Source organism: Schistosoma mansoni, assembly GCF_000237925.1.
Source record: "Schistosoma mansoni, WGS project CABG00000000 data, supercontig 0167, strain Puerto Rico, whole genome shotgun sequence".
Taxonomy (NCBI): Eukaryota; Metazoa; Platyhelminthes; class Trematoda; order Strigeidida; family Schistosomatidae; genus Schistosoma; species Schistosoma mansoni.
In genome coordinates, this window is record NW_017386055.1 from 256,944 (window position 1) to 273,453 (window position 16,510).

The 16,510-nt window shown below is 39.0% G+C and overlaps 2 protein-coding genes across 2 annotated transcripts; both read left to right on the forward strand.

The window, feature by feature from the left end:
• Smp_158970 (DEAD box ATP-dependent RNA helicase, putative) lies at positions 1-15,602 on the forward strand (the record flags this gene model as incomplete). The annotated part of the gene is made up of 8 exons (XM_018797176.1): positions 1-112; positions 991-1,061; positions 3,808-4,021; positions 6,373-6,603; positions 7,290-7,463; positions 10,349-10,472; positions 13,426-13,747; positions 15,072-15,602. 8 exons carry the CDS (start codon positions 1-3, stop codon positions 15,600-15,602), a joined length of 1,779 nt encoding a protein of 592 aa, XP_018646807.1.
• Positions 8,262-8,474, forward strand: Smp_190120 (DEAD box ATP-dependent RNA helicase, putative; the record flags this gene model as incomplete). The annotated part of the gene is made up of 1 exon (XM_018797187.1): positions 8,262-8,474. The coding sequence occupies one exon, from the start codon at positions 8,262-8,264 to the stop codon at positions 8,472-8,474; it is 213 nt and encodes a 70-aa protein (XP_018646808.1).
• Positions 15,603-16,510: the final 908 nt, after the last annotated feature.

Below are 16,510 nucleotides of genomic sequence, written 5' to 3' on the forward strand. Positions count from 1 at the left end.
ATGACGTTCAGTGATTTGGGTTTGATTAAAGAGTTGTGTTCAGTATGTCAGCGTATGAAATGGGATTCTCCTACAAAAATACAAGTGAACTCAATTCCTTTTGCTCTCGAAGGTCAGTAATGTTACAAAATACATTAGTGTTTTGCAAGTTTTCGTTATTACCACATCTCACTGTTTACAGATAATAATTCACATGGCCGTTAGTTCAAATTACATGACACTCCGACCTTTGGTCATAGAATCATGTTATTTTGTATAGCTTACCGATTAACTGCAAGGCATACCAAAATTATTGAGTAAATGACTTATATAAAGACTTAGAATGACTTAGTCGGCAAAGCTTTTCCACTGTAGGGAAAATTCCTTTTTCACGCTTTGATGCTGTTGAAAATTTCTTATTCATTTACAGCCTTCATGATTGATTGCATGCACACCAACTGGTGTCATTTTATCACGTCTACTATGTTAAAGCCGTTGAATTGGGTTCAAAGCTCACTGTTTTGTGCAGGAATTTTCGAATAAGCTTTTGTGTAACATTAGGATTTACTTTACGAAGTATCCTAGTAAGTTTCAGCACTAGATGCCTTTATTTTATTGTTCACGTTGCGGGTAAAGTATTCGTATTGCAACCTGCACTTTTTGAACAGCTTGATAGTTTCACTAGCTCACGCAGGAAAATGTGATTCATAGCTGAGTGTTCGGGGCTTTTTTTCTATCAGGCCCTCTTATTTCTTATACGTGTAAGTCGTCAACTATGTCTGACATAAATACTGCCGTTTGTTTGTTAGGCCGACCAAGAAACATGTTGCAACAAGACTGATTTGTATCCCTTGTATGCTCTTAAGTATTTAACGAGGTGAGGGTTTACTAACTAAATTTCCTGAAAACGTTATAATAAGCTTACTTATCATGAGTAGGTGAACGAAGTCACTTTTAACTCCATAGCTCAATTTCTCAATCGACCAATGAATTTCACTTTAATATTTCCAGGAAAAGATATTGTTGGTATTGCTGAAACGGGATCTGGTAAAACAGGAGCTTTCCTTCTTCCCATAATTCAAGTAAGCAGAATATTTTTCTTGGAAGTATATAATCTCAACACTAACATATACAACTGCATATTGATATGTTTATTTGTAAGAATTCATTATTTATTGTTTATTCTATGCCCCTAATCATAAATGTAAGTTTTAATGCATAGCAATAGGGCTGTTTTGACTCAGTCCATTCATCAAATTCCGTAACCTTCAGTCTGTAGAGCATGATATCCCTAATCTCAGAATCGTGGATTTGAGCTCTACGTCGAACGTCATCCAGTGAGGTAGCTCAGCGTGTCTGCTGGTTGCCGGCTTTAACTTCTCCTGAAGCTCTCCTAGGGTTTCTATCGGCTCCAAGCCTGGGCAAAGGAGGAGTGTTGGGCATGTGGTCAGCAACCTCATCCCGTAGAAAATAACCTTGCAAAAAAACGCCAATCAGAATAAACAAACCAAGCCATTTAAACTCTGCCCTAGGAGTTGAAGGAAGAGTTATGTCGCCTGAGGATGAAAACCGAGATTCTTCGGAAGTCACGAGGCCGAAGACCCTTCTCACAACTAGAACGAAAATTTTTATAGGTACATGAGACGGAGCTGAAACTTGGAGAGTTACTACAATCATCATAGAAAATGTAAAAGTATTTATAATCAGTTGTCTAGGCAAGACTTTTTATATCCGTTGGCCCAATATCAACAACAACCTACTGTGGCAGAAAGACCAAGGACCACACTGCCGATAATTGGAAGTAAACATGAAAAAGATGAATAGTAACTAGAAAGAACTGAAACTAACTGCCCAGGACAGAATTGGATGAAGAATTCTGGTGAGCGGTCTGTGCTTCGACATGAGAGGCAACAGGCTTAACGAAGTAAAGATCAAAGCTTTATAAATAGCGGATTTTCACGAAATGTTTAACTACAGAATTCATTTCTTTTTAGATTGTTCATGATTTTTATCAGTTGCCTAAAGTAGTCACCTTCAGTTTTTCAAATATTAGTTCACTGAGTAGGGAACAGTACTGTATAATTTCTATGTAGAACTTAAATATCATCTTTATACTCAAGTCTTCAGACGAATTATCATCTTGGATTCCAAGTGTGCATATAAATCAATCATTCTATGTCAATTTTTTTAGTCGTATAACTTAATTATTTGAATCATTAATTGTAACTTAGCATGTGTATTAATCATGTACGAACTCAGATTATCCTAGTCGAGCACAATACTTACTTTCACTGTAGTTTTTCGAGAAATGTATTGTTTGCCAGGAATAACCAAGCTGTTAGGCGAACGCTGTTACCTTTTTAATCTATCCAACTGGTTGCTTGATTCAACGGTATGATGTTTCTACCTACTTCAATTATGGTAACCGAGCATTTTGTTCGAATTGCGCAAACCACCTGAACAATTAATTTTCCTTGTTCTGTTTCTTTGGAGAAATTCTCTCTCTTTTAATCATCTTTTCATCTACTTATTGTTGAATAGTTTCTAAGGTTTAGATAAATAACCTTTCTTCAACTGTTTGACTAAATGAAACTAAAAAGTGATTGATATCCAATCATACAATGTGTTCGACTACTCATGACGTTGAATTATTAAGATATGACTCTTAGTAAACTGTCAAAATACACAAGACTAGCTAGTAGGACAAAATGCTTCTAGGTAAATTGATTCGCTCATGTACACAATATTCAAAACAAACGTAAATATGACTAGAATTTATTCTCGACATGTCTATTTGAAGAATGCAGATTTTGTAGATATCTCATACATGTGCTTCTGAGAGTCGAAATTTGTATCAGTATAATATACCATACCACTGCCAGGGAAGTCCTACTCATTGCCTTCTCGTAGCAGGGGTGTTGTTTACGAAATTGAGAGGACGAAAAGAGAATGTCCGACGCTTTATCCGGGTTGGTGGACATGGATAAGTCCACCTAGGGGAGTTGAAAAACCCTGATTCCAAACCAATGGTGCACATGGGCTCCAGTATCCTGAGGGAACAAATGGCGTATGAATCAATCGTTTGTCATTGGCTACCATGGGACTGCATCTCCTCACGATGCTCCACTACCTTGTGGATAAGACCTTTACGTCAAAGGCTCCGGGTGTTGCCCCCAAAGAAAACCACCTGCTTCAGTTTGGGCACTCGGGTAGTATCACAGCCCTCACACAAATCGAATGAGATTTGTGTGGCGCATATGTATCTGGTGCCGTCTTTGTACCAATATTTATGTGTTTAAATAAACAATGGTAATAAACCATTACTAAAACAATGTTACTTTTTTTCAGAAGGGGTTTTGTGGAGATTTAGTATTTTTCATAGTAGAAAGCATGAGTCAATTGAAGCTAGACCACCATGGAAAACCTGGAAGCACTGGACGGCCGTTTCGTCCTATTATGGGACTCCGAGAAGTATATCTAGGAGCTCTAGTGAGAAGCAGTGACCAGTGGAGTTCAAAACCACGTCTGTTGTGAGATAGGAACTCACTGAAGACAATTGGTGAATGGTTGCTCAACTTCGTGGATCAGTTGAAGTTAGACATTAACACCGTTGGATGCCAGCTCAGTGGTCTATCGGTTAAGGGCTTCGGCTTGAGACTGGTAGGTCCTGGGTTCGAGTCTCGCTCGCGAGAGCGGGTTCGTGGATGCGCACTGCTGAGGAGTCCCATAATAGGACGAAACGGCCGTCCAGTGTTTCCAGGTTTTCCGTGGTGGTCTAGTTACTTTTTTTGCCTGTTTTGTTTTGATTTATAACTCATTCGTGTATAGCACTGGATTAAATTTGGTCAACCAGTTGGTTTTGCATTAATTTTGGCTCCTACTCGTGAACTGGCTCAACAGTTAGCCAATGAGGCTGAACGTTTAGGACAATACAAAACAGATGAATTAGAATTTCATTTAGAAGTAATTCTTCTTGTTGGCGGTGAAGATATGGTAGATCAAGCTTTAAAACTTGCATGGAGAAAACATCATTTCATTGTAGGTAAATAAACTTATATATTTTGGTTGAATATATTTTTCTCATAAGTGTTTGACATTCTCAATGTAAATTGTGATAGTTTTACACTAAGCTATGTTTTTATGATTATGTATATTTGCTTGAATCCTAATAAAAAGGGATATTTACATTTTAAAAAGTGCAGAAAAGTGATGCATTTGTGTATATTATTTTATAATATCACTAATCAAAAGCTAAATACACAAATGCCCTGTACGACTGAGGGCGGGAAGAGTCCACTTTTCCTCTCAAAATGCACTCACATAGCCATGCGTATCCAGCCACTGCAATAGAATTCCTGCACACTGTCTTCTCGCAGATGGGGCGTTTCTCATGAAATTAAGAGGACGAAAAGAGAATGTCCGGTGCTTCAACCGGGTTGGTGGATACCGAGGGTCGCCATAGGAATGTTGGAAAACCCTGATTTCAAACCAGTGGTCCATATGGAATCCGGGATCCTAAGTGAACAGTTGATGACGTATTAACCTATTGTTGGTGACCGGCTACAATGGGACTGCATCTCATTACGTTTCTCCATTGCCTTGTGGATCAGGCCTTTAGGTCGAGGTTAACATCCAATCATATCCTATCACTGCGTTTCTTCTATTAATCTCTATCTTATTCATGCACTATTCATCAAATTTCCAAATTATAGTTCGTGACAATTATGTGTCAGCCAGTGTTCAAATCAAGTTCATTCATTCCACAATGCATTCAAGTTTATACAAAGATCCATTGACTGAAAATTAAGGTTCCCAATACCATCAACCAAGTTTCAAGGTTAGATATCCACTTTCACCCTTCAGCTCTTCTGGCTAAACCATCCTTCGCCTAATAGTACTATTGTAGTGAACAGAACACTAGTTGGGGACAATCGAATGTATTTAAGCATAGATTACAGACTATCTCAATAAATTCTGATTACCAAACAATGAACAGTCAATTTGCAAATTAACAACCAATTGTTTCAATCTTCACTGTTTCTTCTCTTATTCCATTGCTCATGCATTTTCCAGACGTTTGCGTTTCATTTCAGTTCTTTCCTCATCGGTCTTCTGCCAAAATACATTCTATGTCTGACCCACACCATATACTACTTATATGGATATAAGTAGACCACACCACACTATAATGTCTTCTCTAGATAGTAAACTACAAACAAGCTTTGACGTCGAATTCTGCCGCTTAAATAGATTACGAAATCACCTAAAATCGGCTAACGGAACGAAGGATCAGCAACAGAACGACAAGACAAGCCAAACTATTCTGATGCGTCTCAGGTCTGTTAACTAGAGGGAGAAGACCAGGTCCAGATAAGGATATATTCCACAAGCAGCCAGACGCACGAACGAATCAAGCACATAACGCAAGCATATATATATATATATATATATATATATATATATAATGACAAGGTCCTTGAAAAACGTCGCAAAATAGTCTATTGAAAGAGGCGAGAAGACAATGACATTTAAGGTCCTACAAAGTGGGAAATACAATCTGAAGGGTAAAAATCGGCGCTTTTGGCGTGAGAACCAGGAAATCAAACTTCTAAAATAAAATTACAAAAAATAAAACATTTACTAAGGGATTTATAGGGATCTAACATCCTCAACAAATTCAAACACACAATCTAATATTATATAGTTGAAATCATGAGTCAATTGAAGCTAGACCACCATGAAAAACCTGGAAGCACTGGACGGACGTTTCGTCCTATTGTGGGACTCTTGGCAGTGCGCATCCACGATCCCACCTCGCGAGATTCAAACTCAGGACCTATCATTTTCGCGCCAGAGCACTTAACCACTAGACTATTGAGCTGGCCGGCATCCAATGGTGTTAATGTCTAACTTCAACCAATCCACGAAATTGAGCAACCATTCACCAATGTTTTCAGTGAGTTGATATCTCTCAACAGACCTGACTGAACTCCACTGGTTACGGCTTCTTACTAGAACTTCAGGAAATACCTCATGGAGCCAGTCACTAGTGAGCATATGATCATTATCAGAATGTGGTTTTGTGGAGATTTTACTAATTTTATATAGTTGAAATCATGAGTCAATTGAAACTAGACCACCATGAAAAACCTGGAAGCACTGGATGGCTGTTTCGTCCTATTGTGGGACTCCTCCTCTTCCTCCTACACAAACCCCCCCTTGTGATATACAATCTAATAGTTGACAATTAGTTGCTTTTACCATTCATATACCTCTGTCTGTTGAATGTTCTTTTTTAATAAAATCGAGTTTTGTAAAAGTAAAAAACTTTCAAGCATTGAATACTATCCAATAATAATTCTTCTTTTTTTCTTCTTCTATCGGTTTCTATAGCAACTCCTGGACGTTTAATTGATCATTTAAAACAATCACAAAATTTCGCTGCACAACAATTATCAAATATTCATCATTTAGTATTAGATGAAGCAGATAGAATGTTAAATATGGCATTTGCTGATGATATTGATAAAATATTAAATTTATATGAAAAACCAAAGATGAAAGGAAAGAAACATAAACGAAAAAGGAAACCATTGTTAGTTCAGTTAGCCGATAATAATAATGGTATTACCAACAATGGTAAGTATTATTATATTTAGTTAAACATATAAATATTGGTACAAAGGGGGCACCGAATACATATGCGCCGCACAAATCTCATTTGATTTGTGTGAGGGCTGTGATACTGCTCAGGTGCTCAGACCGAAGCAGGTGGTTTTCTTAGGGGGACAAACCCGGAACCTTTGACCCAAAGGTCTTATCCACAAGGTAGTGGAGCATCGTGAGGAGATGCAGTCCCATGTTAGCCGGTGACCAACAATTGATTCATACGCCATTTGTTCCCTCAGGATACTGGAGCCCATGTGCACCATTGGTTTGGAATCAGAGTTTTTCAACTCCCCTAGGTGGACTTATCCATGTCCACCAACCCGGATAAAGCGCCGGACATTCTCTTTTCGTCCTCTCAATTTCGTAAACAACACCCCTGCTACGAGAAGGCAATGAGTAGGACTTCTCTGTCAGAGGCTATATACACGTGACCATATGAGAGCATTTGGAGAGGGAGAGAGGACTATCCTCACTCTCGGCTATACCAGGGCATGTTTGAACTCCTCTGATAATGGTGAAACCGAATATTCAGCTACTACCTAGTATTCAGTGGTTTCTCAAGTTTATGATATAACCTTTATGAATTTGTTATCATTGTGTATATATGTTTCTAAACTCCAACATGTATGTAACCCTTTTAGACATGAAATCAAATAACAAAATGATTAAGTTGATTACAACAAAATATCCACATCCACAAATTTATTTATATTCAGCTACAATGACAAAAGATGTGAACAAATTACGTCGTGCTGCATTATCATCAAATGCTGTATTTATTAATGAGAATGATGATACCATTCATAATAATGAAGGTAATCCAAAGAATGATGATAAGAATACCATGGGATGTAATCTTATACAACAACAACAATCTAATTCTACATTAAAATTAAACAAACATTTAAAAACTGGTTTCCCTATTGGTTTATCACATTATTGTCTTCCTATAAGATTAGCTGATCGTCCTACAATATTGAATTGGGTTGTAGAAAATGTGATACAAACAAATTTGTTGGAGAAATTCGGTATTACTAGTAAGTAGTATATTTGTATATGTAAGTGAATTAGCTCTTTTAAAAAGGAATAAGTGAATTATATCTTATAGTTAAGATCATTAGTCAATTGAAGCTAGACCACCGTGGAAAACCTGGGAACACTGGACGGCAGTTTCGTCCTACTGCGGGACTCCTCAGCAGCGCGCATCCACGAACCCGCCCTCGCGGGATTCGAACCCAGGATCTACCAGTCTCGAGTCAGAGCCCTTAACCGATAGACCACTGAGCTGGCATCCAACGGTGTTAATGTCTAACCTCAACCAATCCACGAAATTGCGCAACCAACTTACAATGTACTGAGGTAGATACCTGTCTCTACCTGACATGGATTAGCTCCACTGGCCACGACTTCTCACTAGAACTCCAGGAATTACCTCAAGGAGCCAGTCACAGGTTTTTCCTGGTGGTCTAGCTTCAATTGATTCACGCCTTTAACTATGAAAATACTAAATCTCTATAAAAAACTCATTCTGATCACAGTTATTATCCTTTAAACTTTTATTATTTGTTTATTCGATTTTTATAGGTTTCACACCAAGTCAAAAACATCATATTATGATATTTTGTAAAAGATGTCATGAAACTATAATGGTTGCAGAATTTCTTCGTGAATCTGGTCATTCTAGTGTAGCATTAACTGGACGTATGAAACAAATTGATCGAAAAGAATCATTAAATAAATTTATTTCAAGTGAAGTAGAAGTTTTAGTTGCAACTGATGTTGCTAGTCGGTATGTTGATTTCAAAAGAACAAACAGATTTTTCTAAGAATTTTTGGGTCAGCCTATAATTTATGGACGAACTAAATCAGATGTAAGATGATATGAAATTCATTCATCCATATAGTTAAATAACATTTTGACATTATAGCTAATGTTAACTCTAATCCTTAATCCTTAGTTTTAACTCTCAATCTTAATCCTAATTCCTCACACTAATCTACAAACCCTCATTTAATCCTAGTTGTTAGATGGATTTCCTGAAGGTCACTCTTCAGCGTCGCTCAAAGGTCGTCCATAAATTATAAGCTCGCCGAAATTCTTTTGTACTAATGAATCGTCCTTTTTATAAGTGAATGTACAGTAACTACTATCATCAGTATGAAGTATCATGCCTTCAAGAAGAATACGTTTTTAAGGGTTATGTAATCTACTTTAAAGCCCTCCACCATTCGCTTGTACCTTTCTTCCACCAATCAAAAACGTAGTTTCGTAGGCTGCTAGTATTCGATCATAGGTGTCTTCGAAGCATTGCTCGTATATCCTGGGACCACTGGGTAAGTAATGTAGTTGTTAGGAAACGGGTACTAGGTAAGGATGGCAAATCGATTGATGAAGTAGTAAAACTTGATCAGTTGAGATGGCTAGGACACGTGTTACGTATGCCCAACCACCGACTGCCCCGACGTGCGATGCTTTATGGTGTAGGAGTAGGTTGGAAGGAAGCTAGAGGCGACCATACCAAAACGTGGCACAAATCCATGAAGTCACTGACAAGTGGACTGAGCCATGCTGGTAGGTGTAGATTACCTGATTGGGATCCGCGAGATGATAGCAACCGATGGTTAGAGACCTTGAATGACATGGCTCAAAATCGTTTGCAATGGCTAAGGTGCATCCACTCTTTGTGTTCTACTAAATTCTAATATTCTGTATTCTTCATGTCCCTTTCTTTTTCTCTTTTCAAATTTATTTCACTGGACTATACTCCTTCAATAACATCAAATCCTAATCTTTCACATAATGCTTAAACTCTTCTTACTTCTACCACTATGGGATTTGAATCGACAACTGTATCTCTGTGCTAATGTGGTATGGCAACTCGAACTGATGTAAGTACGTACGAAGTTCTACGCTGTGACTGACTGATTAAGTTTCAACTGGGCAATGAAATGCTTATTGTCGGACATACTAAGAAAGAGTTTTATTTATTTATTTAAACACATATATATTGGTACAAAAGGGCACCAGATACATATGCGCCACACAAAATAATGAAAGTAGGAAGAGAAAGGATGAAAAGATAAGGCGGACTAAAATGTACAACCAGAAGACACTTTCAGTTAAGAAAGTTAGAACCACTCTTTATGTAGAAAGTAAAAGAAGGTTGCAGCAGGACCGCCACTGGCTTCTGTTCTGAGCCATATCTGATAACGTCTCTAGCCACTGTGTTGCACCATCTCTCAGACCCCAGCCAGGGAGTCGTGAAGGACCAACATAAGCTAGCCCTTTGCAGCTTTCTTTCATGCCACGACACCATGTCATACACTGACCTCCTCTCCGCTTTTTCCAACCAGTCCCAGAGTCGGCAAATAATGCACGGCGTGGAAGTCTCTGGGACGACATTCGTAAAACATGTCCAAGCCACCGAAGTCGGTGTTTCAAGATGGTGACACCAATTGAATTATCGTCTCTGCGCCCGAACACACGATGCCGAACCTCTGCATTACCAACATGGTGTTGCCACTGAATGTCAGCAATCCTTCGGAGAAAACCATGATCGAATACAGAGAGACGTCTAACATGCTCAACTCGGAGAGGCCAGGTTTCACAATCATAGAGCAAAACTGCTCTCACTGACGCGTTGTAAATCCGACCTTTTACAGCCAGATTAACATCACGAAAGCGCCAAAGATAGCCCAGATCGGCATAAGCCGCTCTGGCTTTCCTTATACGTGCATCAATCTCATCACTCACGCCACCAGCAGCACTTATATAGCTACCTAGATACACGAACTCAACTACTTCAATCTGCTCACCATCCAGGGTGAGTGCAGGATGAGAATCCTGCCAGTCTTGTAGGAGTACTTTGCACTTGGAGGGTGCAAAGCATATGCCGTACCTGCGGACACTGATTGCCAACTGATTAAGTGCGGATTGCATGCCTTGGGCATTATCGCACAGTAAGAAAATATCATCCGCATACTCGAGGTCGAGAAGTCGTTCTCCAGGCAACATATCCACACCGCCATTACTTACATCCATCAGAGCTGTTTCCAGGATGTCATCGATGGCAAAGTTGAAGGGGAATGGTGAGATCGGGCAACCCTGCCTAACACAAATAAATGAAATGATGAATTCTATTGACTAAGAAAGTGAGAATGAAATAATCATACAAGTACTTTTTCGTCAAAATAAAAAAGGTAGACATTTATGAATTCTATTCTCCACGGCCTCGATCTATACAGAATTTATCAACAGATTATGTAGTTCATAGACATTAGGCAGTATTCTACATCATCTTGTGTGTTATGCTTGAACTAATCATGCCTGCGCTCGTAACTCGGTTATTCTAATTGATTATGCTTATTAGTCTATGCAAAGCCCCTCTGTCTTCTCCCCAGGTTTCACTCCGACCGAGAGAAAAATAACTAAGTGACCTCTGTATGTTAATTTGAAAATCCCATGTAGTTAAACACTTACATCTTGTGGACCCCTGACCGAATATCACGTGACCAGACACCAGTCAGGATCCTACCCCTAATCTGTAGCTTATTGTCTCTGACTTGTTCAGTTACACGCCTGATCAACACTATTGACCTTAAGCTAATATCCAAGTCCCTGTTGGATCACCATTCTAAAGCTTCCATTCACGTCTGTCTCTTGAGTTCAGAAGTCGGCAATCAGCCCAGGTGCCCAAACTGAACCAGGTGGTTTTCTTAGGTAACCACATCCGGAGCCTTCGACCTAAAGGTTTGATCCACAAGACAGTGGAACATCGTAAGGAGATATACTTCCATGGTAGCCGGTGACCAACGATTGATTCATACGCCATTTGTTTCCTCAGGATATTGGAGCCCATGTGGACCATTGGTTTGGAATGAGGGTTTTCCAACTCCCCTAGGTGAACTTTCCGTGTCCACCAATCCGGTTAAAGCATCGGACATTCTCTTTTCTTCCTCTCGATTTCGTAAACAACACCCTTGGGGTGAGAAGGTAGTGAGTAGGACTTCCCTGACAGAAGCTATATATGCATATCTATGTGAGAGCATTTGGAGAAGGAGAGTGGACTCTCTACTCCCGGCTGTACTGGGGCATTTGGGGAAAATATATACCCACAGTAATCGACTTGGTTAATGATTATAAAATACACTTGTAATTCTAACAGTTGAATTCATGAGTCGATCTAGGCTAAACGACCATCGAAATCCTTGAAGCACTGGACGTCTATTTTGTCTTAGTATTGAACTCTTCAGCGATTCGCATCCATGATCCCGCACTCATGAATCGAACATAGAACCTTTAATCACGCGCCCTAACGCTTAACCTCTGGACGGCTGATCGGGCATCGAACAGTGTTAATGTCTAGCTTCAATTGATCCATGATCTTGTGTAACTCTTCATTCATTGTCTGGGTTGGATAACTGTCTCACATACGTGACATGAATTCAACTGTTAAAATTATCGTAATCTCCACAAATCTCCATTTTGAAAATTGGTGATCGTTAATAATTCTAAGAAAACTAGTTCCAACTTTTACAATACCCACTTCAATGATTCTGATGTAAGTCACAAATCAGACCAAGACAAAGGTTAATTTTTAAATCTCACTGAATATATTCATTGAATATTTTCAACATGAACTTAAGTAACCTTTAGTTTCAGGGAACTGGACCTAGATTTCGCTCTAATTGATATCTGTCAACAATTTTAAAGATGCTAATGTTTTCTGTAAAGTTACTCTATGTCACAGTTAAATGCATTATCACTAAGTCCATCTTTGTTCAGTTCATTAAGGAACTTCTATAAGCTTTAGCTACTTCCCTCAGTTGATTATTGGCTTTTTGTCACTGACTTTTGTCACATAACCACTGAAGGCGAGGAAGCCCCCAAATGCCCTGGTACGGCCGAGTGTGGGGAGAGTCCTCTCTCCTTCTCCAAATGCTCTCACATGGATATGCATATATAGCTTCTGTCAGGGAAGTCCTACTCACTACCTTCTCACCCCAAGGGTGTTGTTTACGAAATCGAGAGGAAGAAAAGAGAATGTCCGATGCTTTAACCGGATTGGTGGACACGGAAAGTTCACCTAGGGGAGTTGGAAAACCCTCATTCCAAACCAATGGTCCACATGGGCTCCAATATCCTGAGGAAACAAATGGCGTATGAATCAATCGTTGGTCACCGGCTACCATGGAAGTATATCTCCTTACGATGTTCCACTGTCTTGTGGATCAAACCTTTAGGTCGAAGGCTCCGGATGTGGTCCCCTAAGAAAACCATCTGCTTCAGTTCGGGCACCTGAGCAGTATCACAGCCCTCAAGCAAATCGAATGAGATTTGTATGGCGCATATGTATCTGGTGCTTCCTTGTACCAATATTTATGTGTTTTAATAAATAATAAATAAATAAAGGCGAGGAAGTATCGAGTTGTTTTATCCTGATGTAAGAGCACCCAGTGGTATATGTCCACAACCCTACCAAGGATTGAACTCTGGATCTTCAGACCTCTTAGCAAACGCTTAACGTGCCGATCACTAACTCGGCTTATGATAGCTTGTATTTATGACTTCAGTCAATTGATAGTACTACATGACCATTATTCATTCCTATTACTTATAATTATCTTACATTCAATATGATTTAAATCAACTGTTCACAACAAAATGAACTGTTCAGTACTTCTTAATCTTCAGTAGTTGTCTGACCAAAGTCATTCCTTGATTTGAAATCTACATATTATTTTCAGTTGGTAATAAATTACTTCTTTTTTCTTTAGGGGGTTAGATATTCCTCATGTTGAATTTGTTATCAATTATAATGTACCATTATCGGAAAAAACGTATAGACATCGTGTTGGTAGAACTGCAAGAGCTGGTCAAACTGGTGTAGCATTAACCCTAGTAACACGTGATGTAGCTCAAAGTTTTTTAGAATTAGAAGCTGCTTTACTACCTTATCTTCCATTATCAACTGCCAATAATGGTAATAATTCACCGGGAATACCTCGTTGGCCAATTCCACTACCAGATTTACATGGTCGGAATGGATTGTTAACTCGTCGTCGTCTAGCAGATCAAGCTTGGTCAAGAGCTTCAAAGGTAATTGTTTTTTCGAATTCGCCTAGACGCTAAATTGTTCTCCATGAGTATTTCTCACATGTTTTCCTATTTTTTTCATTACTGATTATTGTGTCGAGGAAAAGAAATACTATTTTTACAACAATATGATTCATTGGTTTGGATCACTGTGAAAATGACCGTATGATTCTTGTTCAGGGAAACTTTGTTGTTGTTGTTATCTTACTTGCTTACGTCTGTTACCCCTCGTGGAGGAGCATAGGCCACTCACTGTTGTTATCTCTGTCTATTTATCTAAATACATAAATATTAGCACAAAACGACACCAAAATATATATGCACTCGATAATGAAAAACAGTGAAATTGTGGTCTTAATGATCTGAGAGCTTTATTGCAGTGCCCAAGGAACAACTGCTTCAGATCGGTCACACACGACCGTTTTGTGAGTAATTTTTGTGTTAGCTCCGTACTTGTTGGAACGTTACCGCCGAAGATGGATATCCGTGGAATAAGTCGAGGTGTGCATTTTTAGGGTCGACCTTTTCTAACTGAACCCCTCCTTGCCGGAAGACAGCATGGCTGTTATGTTGGCTGTCTGAAGGAAATACCTTATTGCCGTCACACCTTTGTACAGTCAGCAGTACGACTTCTCCTTCGGACCTTTGGTTTGCTGTTTTTAGTCTTACCGCTCTCCAACCGACCTGCCTGGCATGGTAGGACCTTGAGAAACGATTGTTCCAGCAAGTGTGGCTCGGCTGGTTCATCACGATAGGCAAGTCCGACCACCACATCAGGTTAGCAGCAACGGTCGGGATCATGTATGATACGAAAAAGTGACCTTGGTATACAGAAAAATTAACTTACTGCTCACAATCTTGAGAGAATCTAGGTCTGATATTTCTTGTTTACTACATTGATTCGCTTAACATCATAGACACAGTGTACACGTTATCGAGTCACATAGACTAGTTGCCACCCTTGCAACTTGATCGATCTAATTAGTAATACAGAGCTAAACAAATGACATTGACCATTACTCATTAATTAATCACCTGTCAAGTTAATGAGTAGAGCAATTTAATTGTAATATCCTTTGATAGGAAGATAGGTTGGGGTGATCAAAACACTGGATCTTTAGTTGCATGTTCGAGAAATTTACAACATGCCCACTTTTTTACACTATAGCAATTAAATAAGCTTGTACGTAGATCTGTACTTGGTCAATATATGATTCATAGAGGCCATCGAACTAGTAGTTATCGTATCAGTCAGTATTTATTTAGTATAATCGACTTGTAAGTGAAATTTTTTTTCGTTCTCTATTGTTAAATCTTTCCATTTCAGACTATTCGATCCCAACTTGAAAGTCATCGTAATGTAGACAATAACCTAACTGATCTAGATCCAATGATAAATGAAGAATTAATTGAGACTTATGCAAATTCTGATGAAGATGACAATAGTAGTATGTCTAGTTCATCATCATTATCAAATGATGAGTCAAAAATCAATGAACTATCGACAATATCAAAGAAACACTATCCTCCTACTATCCTATTAGATACATCTGGTCAAGCTGGTATTAATGCTGCACGTAAAACATGGAAATCTTTAGCTAAAATGCAACGACTTCAACAAAAAGCAAAAATAGAATTAGAAGAACAACAACGTTTAACCAAATCGATTGGTTGGGGTGTTACTTCAACAAGAAACATGTTGAATAATAATGATATAATAGATCGTTTCAATAATGAAATTGACAATGATGATGATGATGGTGATGAACAAGAGATGACACGTTTTGAACAACCAATTAAAACGAAATATGCTAAGATTCAATTATTGAAAAAAATGGATCGATTAAAATCGAGATAATAAGGATAAAGAAACAGCTTCAGCGATTATTCTTGTACATAACGTTTTGAGTACTTTTCTCATACAAATAAAATAATTATATGTTTCTGTCTAACTATGGTTTTTATATAAGTGTATGATGTACGTATGTGGTTAACAGTGGAGCTTTTAGTTTGCCTACAAATGCCCTGATGCGGCCGAGAGTGAGGAGAGTTTGCTCTCCCTCTCCAAATGCTCTCACATGACCACGTGTATATAGCCTCTGCCAGAGAAGTCCTACTCACTGCCTTCTCGTGGCTGGGGTGTTGTTTACGAAATTGAGAAGACGAAAGCGTATATCCGGCTCTTTAACCGGGTTAGTGGACACAGAAAGTCCACCTAGGGGAGATGGAAAACCCTGATTCCAAACCAATGGTGTATATGGGCTCCAGTATCCTGAGGGAACAAATGGCATATGAATCAATCGTTGGTGACCGGCTACCATGGGACTGTATCTCCTTACAGTGTTCCACTGCCTTGCGGGTCAGACCTTAAGGTCAAAGGTTCCGGGTGTGGGCCCCTGAGAAAATCATTTGTTTCGGTTTCGGCACCTGGGTAGTATCACAGCCCTCAGCTGATTTAATGAGCCATTCGCGGTTTCACCGTTTCAAGGTATGTACTTAGACATGCATGGCTTAATCTCTGAGACAAGCATATGACTACCAGCAGGATCAACCAGTTCGTTCACAGTTATATAATATACCCTTATGGGCCAGGGTAATCTTGCACTGGTTTTCAGGAGAATCAGACATCATCCAGACTTTCACGCTGCAACCCAAACATTACAGTTCAATCCCATTCATATGCACATTCACATCACGTGTATAATTATTCCGATTAGTGATCGCATACATCAATTATGCACAGCATAAACAAGCCAAAGTTGACCC